Source organism: Tetrao urogallus (assembly GCF_951394365.1).
Source record: "Tetrao urogallus genome assembly, chromosome: 13".
In the NCBI taxonomy this organism is placed as follows: Eukaryota; Metazoa; Chordata; class Aves; order Galliformes; family Phasianidae; genus Tetrao; species Tetrao urogallus.
The window spans coordinates 6,921,785-6,932,895 of NC_136826.1; the positions used below are offsets into that span (position 1 = coordinate 6,921,785).

An 11,111-nucleotide genomic window follows, 5' to 3' on the forward strand; every position below is an offset into this window, starting at 1 on the left:
ATGCAAATAGGACCAAGAGGATTTTTAATGTGGTTATGTACTGTGAGTGCTGGCAGGTGGCATGGGAACGCGAGCAGCTCTCTGAGGAAGGAGTTCTGATGGTGAAGAAGTGTTTTCAGTGACAAATGAGACTGGAGATAGTTATTCCAGAAAGCTCCTTAGGTGAAATTTCTCGTGCCTGGCAGTGCCTGGATGAGGAGAGTACTATCTGGCAGCTTGCAGAGCTGTTATTACTCGGGACATCTGAGTTTTTCTTCCAACTCTGCCATAGAATTGCTGTTGTCAGACCTGGGGCGAGTCCCCTCCTCTCTGTGTGTCTGCTAACCTGTCTGCCAAACAGGGATAATAACGCTTACCTGCTTTTGCAAAGCAATTTCAGGTGACATGAAAGGCGCTTTGGAAGTGTAGAACACCACTCCACCTTCTAAAGCGGGACTTTGAGGAGGAAAATTGGGATATATATCATTTTAACCCTGCTGAAATGTGTTGGACTTGGCTTTTGGAGTAGAAAAATGAAAATACGATAGCCTAAATAAATAGCATTTGTCCTCTTAAGCAGGGCAAGGGCAGCATGTAATGTTGTGTGTTTATTTTTATTGTTGTTATTTTTTATTCACGGTTCCTTGAGCTGATTTTGGGAATTGTACTGACTGTGGTTATGTTTCTGGAAATGTGCAGGTTGGCCAGATGCAGTGGGGCATGGAATGAACAGAAAGAGGTTAAATTGATGGATGACCAACAAGAGCAGGATTGTGCCTCAGAAGACCAAGAAACTATCCTGATTAATGGGGTGAAAGAAAATGGTAAGGAACTTAATTACAGCACGTGAGGGAGCAGTGACAACTCACAAGCCAACTTATTTTTCTAATTCCTTTCATGTATTTAATTTTAGTGGTTTGCAGGTATCTCTACAATGTGGAGCAGTAGAGGAAATGGATATTTTCTGTACTCCAGCTATGGATGTACAGCTTTTTAGGTCTCAACAAGTACTGCTTTTGCCCATGCATATGCATGGTTGGAAATGTTTTTATGCACACGCAGTTTGAATTATAGATTTTAGTTTGGTTTCCTAGGGAAAAAAGTCTTATGAGATTATGTATCCCCTCTGTTGGGAATCTTTCCCCCTCTTCACAATTACATAAGCCACTCTCAGGCAGATCTGATGGAGGATTTTCGGTTCCTACAAATTTAGGGCAAGTTGGAGCTTGGGCAGAAGTAAGAGAGCTGGGTTAGCAGTGACCAGTAGGGAAGGTCAGACCTGGGAGCTCAGTGCTACCTTTGTTCTGCAGCCCATCGCTTGGCCTGTAACACCTGTGTGCAGGAGTCGTACTGCTGGTCATGGTCACCATCCTGGGAGCCTCTGCAGCACTGCTGGGAACAACCAGCCTCTTCTAGCGGCCTGCCCCAACTATCTGACTGATGCTGGCGTAATCTATTCCTTACTTGCTTTCAAAAACACCAGGTTGGTTGGAGCAGCAGGGGCTGTGTTGCCTGAAAACCTGATTGAAATAAAATTCCTCAGAGCATTTTCTTTGTGTCATTTATTTGGCCTTCCTGTCACTAGCCACAGTAAGTGCAGCAGCAGCCTGGTGTTGAAGCAGAGCTCAGTGTTTTCAGTTCTTTGTGTTTTTATGGTTACTTTCATGGCTTTTCAGAATTTGTATTGACCTACAAATCTTGCACTGTGTGTAAATTGGTCCCTGTAAGATATCCAGTACTCTGTTCTCCAGCGCCGTGTGCGTTCAAATCCTTCTGTCTTGTCAACGTGAGGTTTACTCAGTGAGAATGCACAGAAGCAAATGTTGTTCTCATTCATTACTAAAACCTGGAGCAACTCCAGACACACAGGTGCCCTGAGGTCCCCACAACATGTGCTGGAGGCAGGTGAAGAGTACGCCTGCACTTTGCTGTACGATGCAGTTCTGAAGATCTCTATCTTCGCCAGCCCATCGCATTCAGAAATGCACACATGGAGGCAGGATGTAAAGCCACAGCTTGTGGCACCTGCAGGAGCTACAAGGAGGTTTTCTAGCCACGCTCCCCTCGTCTCATCTGGCAGACAGTACCTCCTCATTAAAGACTGAGGTGATTTCTAGAACCTGACACCATTTCTATGAAATTCAATTAAACAGATCTTAATTAAACATTGTCGTGTAGGAGTTGCTGCTGAATCCCAAGCAGCGAGTTGCTCTAATGCCACCACCTCCCTGTTGATGACATAGGGGTGTTGCTTCTTGAATCATCTCACCCTCACTGTAAGTTGGTGCTCACTGCACTGCTTGGGCTTAATCCAGAGCAGCCCGTAGGATGCTGTAATGCACGCTCAGGGATGGGCCTCCTTTTGGAGCTGATTCATAGTGGGATGATCAGCGTTCCTCTGCTAAGGCTGCCTGTCTGATTTTGGGCAGTTGTTGAGTTAAAGCTGAAAAGGTTTTTTGGTGTTCCAGTGTTTTTCTTTTTTAATTGCAGTCTTCTTGGAGTGTTATTTACTTTGGAGTTTCACTGATTGCATGCCTGATTTTAGAACAATAAAACCTCTACAAAATCAAGTTTTGGTATTTGTATTTCACAAGAGTCAAGTTCACTTCTACAAGTATAAACCTTAAAAAAACACACCGACAGACAGTATATTTTATATTATAGCATCTCTGTGTAAGACTGAATTTCAGCTCTCTGCCTTCCCCTTTCTTCAAGTGCTGCAGCATTCACAGTCTTCTTTTATCCTCAAATTTTCCATGCTTCCTCTCGGCTCCAAGCTGATTCTTATTTTTTTTTACTTGTAAGGTGGAAGTGCATTGGTTAATTTGTTTTGCTGCTTAAGGAAAAAGATACCACCTCTGCATTTCTAATCTAAAAATGGTGGGAGGAACCCGAAATGAGCTTTATTTTGGTTTTTAACCCTTTTTGAGGGAGGGAAACAGCACCAATTTCCAGCAAGTCTGTCTCTTCAGGATGCATACAGGCATTGCATTGGATTTCTGATTTGGTTTGCTTAGCATTTTTAAAGTTGTTCAAGCCTATTCTGTAGCTTCCTTGTCCTGACTTAAGTCTTCAGTAGTGGCTCCATTCCTGAGGCTACCAGGAGCCCAGAACTAGCAGCAGCTTTCGGGGCCAGATCGGTGGGATTCTGGGGAGCACGTGCAGCAGAGCAGCTCCGTACTGTGTAGCGAGGTGCTCCTTCCCATGTTTGCCAGCTCTGTGTGAGCATCCCAGTCCCAGCTGTGCTGGAGAGGCTGCTGTTTCTTCCTGGTGGGGCCAGGCCATGCCCCTCCACGTGCTTTTCAGTGCTCCTCTGCTCACAAAGAGCAGGGCCCTGCCCCACAGACCCGCAGCTTTCCATGAAATGGCCAAACAGGTAAGACGTGTCGGGATGTGAGCGCTGGGAGTCACCTTGAGGGTAGCAGAGGTCTCTGGTTATTATGAATTACACATTTGTGTATTTTTTTAATATGGAGATATCAGAGCATGTTCATGGATGAAAAGATATTTCCATTTCAAGGGTCATACCATCTGCTGAGCCAGAAGCCAGATAAATAATTTTACTTTGCCATAAAAATCTACTATCAGGCAAAGAAAGTAAAAATCCTTAAGCTAAAAGAAACAAACAAAACACCTTACATAACGCAAAAGACATTTTAAAGATTAGGTAAAATGGAAAGAATTGCAAAACCAGCAGTAATTCTAATAATTGCTTTAAGCTCTCCACCGCCGCCTGCTTTCCCTGCACACGGACAGTGGCAGGAAGGCTTCTGGATTTAAAGCAGCCCTAACTCTGTGACCCTGCAGCAGCTCAGGTGCGTTTCAGCTGCAGGCACTGCCAGGAGGATGCTTTGTTTCTTTAAGAATCTCATTTTTCTGTTAGTTTTGTAAATGTTAATGGGAACATTTTTATTAGAGTTGTTTTGTTTTTTAATAACCTTGTCAGATTTGAAAGGGAGTATCCAGGTAACAGTATGTATATTAGGAGGAAAGAACGGATGGTTTCCGTTTTTTAAACATAATCTTGTACCTCTTCCAGCTGGCTGTGGGGGGCAGAGTGTTTACCTCTTTGGTTTTTGTACATCATGAAATTAATTAGCTCTGAGAGTGTGATCTTGGGGGAAGGAGCCTGCAACCCTGCAGAGGGGGACAAGTCCCCCCTGAACCCAGCGAGAGGGGGAGCACGGTGACGGGGCTGCAAGATCTGTAAACTCTTCTTTTTCTCCCTTCCTCTCCTCCCACTGCTCCAGAGCTACGAACCTCGGACGGCGAGGAGAGGCCATACAGTATTGCCGACACCACCGACGCCTTCCCAGCCCTGACAGCAGCCCCAAAGGAAACCCAGGCGTGCCACCGTGTGCTGCCAGCCCTGCCTGCAAAGAAGCCCTGCTCGTTGAGCCCGCCGTCCCCACTGCGGCTCACCGATGTCCCTGAGCACACCTCAGACGACTCCTCGGCACACGCCATCTCCCTCACGTCCTGCGTGACGAAGGGCATGAGCTCCTGGTCTCTGCCGGGCGACTGTGAGAAGGCTCCCTTCAGCATGATGGAGCCTGGAGGCATGTCCGCCCTGACCGGAGACTGCCTGATGCAGCCGAGCAGGACCTGCCTGGGCTGCTTCATTGAATCAAAGGACGGCATTGATGCGGAGCCGGGAATAAGCTTGAAAGTGGGGGATATAAATAGGGATTATGACACCTGTTCGGTCTCTGATATAGGGATTCACTGCATGAGCACAGGAGAAACCATGAGATATGGGGATCAACTGCTTTCAGACCAGCTTTTAAGCTTCCCTATGCATAAATCGAGGGCAGCGGACAAAAGAGATGCAGAAAAATCTGACAGTGATTCAGAGGACCCCACTCAGAAAAATTATTACGAGGGATTACTATTAGACAAATGCAATGGTGAGGAACCCTTACTAACAAATCCCAACCAGGAATGGGGCTATTTTGAATCTTTCATTAGTGAAAGTAAAATTGAGCTGCTTGACCTATGCTCCAAAAATGAGCTTTCTGTAAATCTGTTTTCTGAGGAAGATGTGGATAACTACATGTTTGATGATGACGATTCGACCTTGGGAAGCGACGTCTGCTCCTTAAAGATCAGATACGAGTCGTTCCAGGACAACGTGCGGGAGAAGACCACTGCCCTACAAGAGGATGCCCAGTTCAACTTCTTCCCCAGCGTCTTCGGCAACTGCACCAAAAGGGACAGCAGGAGCACCCTGAAAAGGGGACCCGGTGGTGCCACCGACCCTTCTCAATTCAAGTCCGAAGAAGGCATCATCTGGGGGGAAGAGGAGGAGGACGGCGAGGAAGAGGATGGTGAGGAGGAGGAGAAAGCTGCCTTAAATAAATCTTGCAACAGCACGGAGGTGGTGCAGTACGTGGGCCCTAAAAGGAGCCACTTCTTGGACTCTGTGAATTCCACAGAGGACTCTGGGGAGTTCAGCGACGACAGCACATGCACAGAGTCCTCCTACGATGTGCTGCGGGATATAAAGGACTGCAGCCGGTACCTGTCCCGGGACCACTCCAGCTCCTTCATCCAGCAGAACTATGGGCTGCGGGCAAAGAGGAAAGTGCGATACAGTGACGACTACCTGTATGACGTGGACTCCATTGAGAACGAGAAGATCCTGGACAAGAAGGAGTGGCTGCCGGACGGGCCCAAGGAGGAGGATGACGACGAGTGGTGCCCCAAGAAACGGCGAAAAGTCTCTCGCAAGGAACCCCCTGTTATCATCAAGTACATCATCATTAACAGGTTTAAAGGGGAGAAGCATATGCTGGTGAAGCTCAGCAAAGTGGATGCCAACGAGACAACTGTTACCCTGAACGAGGAGCTGCTCAGTAAATATGAAAAGCTGGCCCCATTGAAGGGCTTCTGGCAGGAGAGGCAGCAGAGCCGGCTGGATTTGCTCAGATCGTCTCTCTACCACAAGCAGAATTTCTATCTTAACGGTTCAGATGCTTCGTTCCTCCCTCACCCACGGAAGCGAAAATGCAAGCTAGCAAACAGGCACAGGATTCAAAGAATTAAAGCCATTGAGCAGTCAGTGAACAAGCTGGGCTCCTGCTCCTCTGATCACAAGCAGCCTTGCAGCAGTAAGGAGGATGCAGGCCTGAAAGGGCTGCAGGCGTTAGCCATTGCCACCCCCAGCTGTGCAAATGGATTACACGTAAATGACATCACGGACATCGCTGCTGTGAAATGCAAATCGCAGGAACGAGAATACAAGGGGACGGAGAGGAAAGTGCTCCGCCGGATCAAATTCAAAAGTGAAGCCAGGTTGAAATGTAAGAAAATCAAAGCTGCTGCCAGCGTGGCGGAGGGTTGCCCAGCTCTGGGAAACCAGGACTCTGCAGTGCATCTGAAGGATGAAAACGTTCCTTGTGCTTCAGACAGCTCCCATCTCTCAGAGTGCCATGAGGATAAGATTGCTAAAAATTCTCCTTTCCTACCATCCACCTCCTCTTCAGACAAGCCTCTGCCATCTGCTAATATCACTACCAATGTACCCCTGATCCCCGGAGGGTATCTGCAGACACTATTAGACGCTTCGGATTTGTCGAGCAGCACCGGCATCTCATACTTCGCACAGCATCCCTCTGAGCAGCAGCACCCACTCCCCAGCATCATCCCAGCAGACAAACCATTCACTGCCCTGCAGCCATCGCAGAGCTGTGTGCTGTCCCCGCCGTCTGAGTCTGAGCTGCAGCAGTCTCCTGGCCACCTGGAGATGGAGCAGAGCACCTTTGGCAGCGTGTGGCCGGCCAGCAAGGCTGCTGGGGGCAACCGGCAGGAATTCGCTGGCGAGCTGCAGGATACCGCAGCACTGACAGGCGAGTTTGGTGGTGCAGCTGGCACTGATGGCCTCCCGGCCTCTAGCTACCCTCAAGTCAATCTGAATAGCAGCAAGTTGCTCTACCAAAAAAATTACATGCCAGATAGCCAGCAAGTGCAGCCTGATGATTCTTATCAGTCGTGTCATTTTAATAATGGAGAGGGGCGCTTTCATTTCCAGCGAGGTACACTAAGTACAGATGATGGCAGACTCATTAGCTTTGATTCAGTGGGTTCATTGTCAGTTAGTTCTAGCAATTACAGCTCTTTAAAGTCCTGCGAAAAGGATGGTGACGATGATATTAATGACGATTTCTTGGCCCACTGCAGTCCCAAGCTAGTGATCCAGCAAAGCATAGATGAAATAACCCCTTTGAAGGAGTCCACGGACCTTTTAGACATTTCCAACTTCACACCCGATAAGTTCCGCCAGTCATCGCTCTCGGAGATGTCCCCTCCAGACACTCCCAACCTTTCCCCACAGATAGCTGGCTCCGACACCAAGCCCTTGGGCACCCTTAAGGGCTTCCCGGAGAGTGCCCAGGCTGCTCTGAGCAGCTCCGAGAAGGTCAAGTGGAACTGCGGGGTCCTGCAGACCGAGGAGCAGGCAGATAATGGGTTTACTTTAAATAATCACCAGTTTCAGTTCCATATGTTCAACGATGAAGATTCTGTCAGCCTTCTTGAAAAAAGACCATGCTTGTCAACATTTAATGAGCCATCTGGTCAAATTAGCACCAATAGCAAAGTGTCGAAATCTAAGAGGAAAAGTTCATCCAGCAAGAATGCGGGTACAAACCAAAGCTCTTCCCAGAAAACCACTAGGAAAAAATCTCCCAAAACCAACAAAGGCACCGATAAGCCGCAAGGGAAGAACTCCAGGCAGGCACCCAAATCCACCAGGAAGGGGAAGAACGCGGTGAGCCTCGGCAGCGAGAAGGCCCAAGTGGGTGGCAGCAGGGCCGTCAGCCAGCTGGCCAGCCCAGCCTCCGCGCCCAAGGGGCTGGCTGACGGCATTCAGCACAGCAGCCCCGCCACTGGCAAGCTGGGCAAGCACAACGGCCTGGCTGGAGAATGGGCACTGGGGAAGGACGGTGGCACCGCCTGGTCAGAAACAAGCCTTGGGAGCACCACAGGCCTGCTGGATGATGACCAGAGGGAGTTCGAGGAGCCCTCCAACATCCTGTCCAACATCGCCTCGGGAATGGCAGACGTCCAGAGGTTCATGATGGCCTCCATCGAGCCCCTGTGGGGACCTGTCAACCATAACAGCGTGCCAGACATATTCCGATCGCCGGAGTCGAACAGCCTGAAACTGAAAACCCTTAAAATTTTAGCAGGGACGCCCCAAGAGTCTAAGAAGAAGGCGAACAGCAGCTCGCCGGGAGTGGCAAAGAACCACAAGTCGAACAACAAGGGCTCGAGTAAAAACGGCAAAGCAGCCACCTGCGACCCTGGTCGCCCCAACTGTTCAGCTGGGTACAATACAGACATTCACTCTCCCTTTTTTGATAAAAACTATAGTAACCTGAGCACTTTAGGCAATAACGGACCTACCCATAAAAAACTGTACCGTCATAAATCAAGTTCTAAATCGCTGAGGGATGAGAACTGTAAGATAAAGCGAACAGACCGGGAACAGACCCATAAGGACCCACCTGTGACAGCTTCTTTTGAGAAACTGAGGTAATGCTGCACCAAACTGGCTGGAATGCCCCTTTAACTTTCCTACTACCTGCTAAGCCCGCTGTTCCTCATTTTTTCCTTCCTGAAAGCAAAAGTTGCATGAAAAAGACATTCCCCTTTTACAGTTTTTGGTTTTTTTTTTCTTTTTTTTTTTTCGTTGTTTTTTTTCTTTTTTTCTTTTTTTCTTTTTTTAAATGCATGAAAATACTTATTACTTGCAAGCTACCTAAAAGAATGACCAATTTCTGGCTTGGCTGGGGTTATAAAAAAAAACCACAAAACACTAACAAGGCTACTCTTTTCTGCTGTTTGGCTTCTTCAGTTTTTAATTCCTTATTTATTGGGGGGTGGGGGGGAAAGATTACGCGATCTTTTTAATGATTTTGAAAAGGAAAGACTTTTTTTTGAACATTTTGTAAAAAACAAAACACAAAAAAAGAGGTTATGCATCCAAAAGCCAAGATCTCTAAACTAAAGGCTCTTTAGTTTGAAAATGAAAACTCATTCATAATTGAGCTTCATGTGGCAATTTTGAGTGCTTTCTAGCCCCCTCTGCTGTTTATCTCCTAACCTGCATCATAAAGCTTCATCTCCTGTGTCAGAGTTTAGCACATTTGATCCTGTCGTGGTGACTCCACACAAGCTAACTAAGATGGCATAAAATGTTTGGTTTTTCTGCAGGGAATCAGACTCCATTCTTCTTAAAGCAGAAACAACATTTTTGGTTTTTCCTGTATTTGAAGAAGAGACTCCCTTTTCTAGAAAAAAGACGTTTGATGTTTCTTTTTTTCATTTGGTTTCTTTTCGTTCGCTCCTTTCAAAATATGCCTTGTGGTATGTTGAGATGTAAGTGCTGAAACGAAGAGTTTGAAATTGTGGGAATCTATTATTTGAAAGCGAACCTAATCTGGTATTCTCTGTGAAAGACTGTTTTAAAAGTCATACTGTTGTACAGTAGTTTATGCACTATTACCCACAACAACAAAAAATTGTGCCAAACTATGAACAAGTGACTGTATTGTATATATTTTTACTTCTCTATCAACATTGGGTTGTGAGTGTTTTCTGCAGCTATGCCTTTTGATTTTACTAGATACATTCCAGTTATTAAGTACTAACCACCCCCTTTGAAAGCACCTGTAACTCACAATGAAAACAATATTGTTCACTTATACAACTTACCAAAAGTTTTATGGACATAACTAAAAGTGTGCCAAATTTACTTACCTCATTTCATGGATTCACCCTGTGGTTTAAAGCTCATAAAGAAAAAGAAAAAAAAGGAAAAAAAAAAAGGAAAAAAAAAAGAAACAAGGAACTTTGAAACTGATGCTGGGAAATTGTAATGTCCTCTCTTTAAAACCATGAGCAGAAAAACATAATGGTGAAATGTTGAGTTTCATTATAGGAGAGAGTTGAAATGGTGAAGGAGTTCAGAAAACACTCCAGGTAAGTTTGACAGGAACTCGAGTGTCTGCATCTAGAGACTACGAAACAGCTGCTTTTCAAGTGTCTGTTTTCTTAAAGCAAAACCTGTAGCTGAAGAGCATTTGAAATGCAAAGTTACATTGCTAATTCTTTGTATCTCAGTTTTATATATTTTATAATAACCTGGGATAAATTCTAAAATAATTATAAAAACGGAACTAATACGTTTCATACATTTATTGCTATTTACTTTTACTTTGAGTAGTTTCTTAAATATTTTTGATGCAGAGCCTGTCCAAAGCGCTCTCATTTCATATCTTTGGTGTTTCCTAAATGTCTAACCTTGCAATGCCAGTATAGTTTGACATTTTGAAATCGGAATCATTGGTTTAAATGCAACTCTGAGCCTTTCCTTTGATTCAATTCATAACGTAGGGAGGAAATCAGAACTATTGGTGATCTCACTGATCAGGGCCGGTTCATACGTGACTGGACTTTGTTAGACAGCATTAAGTATTGAATGCTAAATGTATTATTGAAAGGCCTTATCTGTAACCCTACTCACTGCACCCTCGCCCATCAAGAAAATAACAAAAACAAGCAAACAAACAAACAATCTCTTCCTTGTGCAACTGAGAGCCTGTGCATTTTGCTGCTGATTTCTTATGAAACCTTGATATGCAAGAGACCTGCCAACTGGGAGCTGTTGGAAGCAGAGGGGTGTGAGGCTCAGACACACGCAATAGAAAGGGGTGAGGAAATGGAGCCTTAATGTAGCCGACAGATCACTCTCATGCTCACAAGCATAGAGGTGGTGTTGCACATATCACAGGACTAGACTCAGTTTTCTGTACAAGCCCATGCTGAAAGCCAAAGCATCAGGAGTGGCTGAACAGAAGATTTGGGTTGATTTAGCGAAAACATGGACTGTTCCTCATTGAACACTTGGAGATGCAAAGTGTCAAACTGGCATCAAAGTGTTTCCAGTAGTTGCGGATTCTCAGATCTTGAGGTATAGCAATTCACAGAATCACAGAATATCAGGGATTGGAAAGGACCTTGAAAAATCATCTAGTCCAGTTCCCCTGCTGGAGCAGAAACACCTAGATCAGGTCACACAGAAACACATCCAAGAGGGTTTTAGATGTCTCCAGATACGGAGACCCCAC

General features: G+C 45.8%; 1 protein-coding gene across 1 annotated transcript; it reads left to right on the forward strand.

Annotated features, from left to right (window-relative positions):
• Positions 1-685: 685 nt before the first annotated feature.
• Positions 686-9,364, forward strand: NEXMIF (neurite extension and migration factor; the record flags this gene model as incomplete). Its single annotated transcript, XM_079542126.1, has 3 exons — positions 686-803; positions 4,230-8,514; positions 9,196-9,364. Exons 1-3 carry the CDS (start codon positions 728-730, stop codon positions 9,362-9,364), a joined length of 4,530 nt encoding a protein of 1,509 aa, XP_079398252.1. The 5' UTR covers positions 686-727.
• Between the last annotated feature and the right edge of the window lie 1,747 nt (positions 9,365-11,111).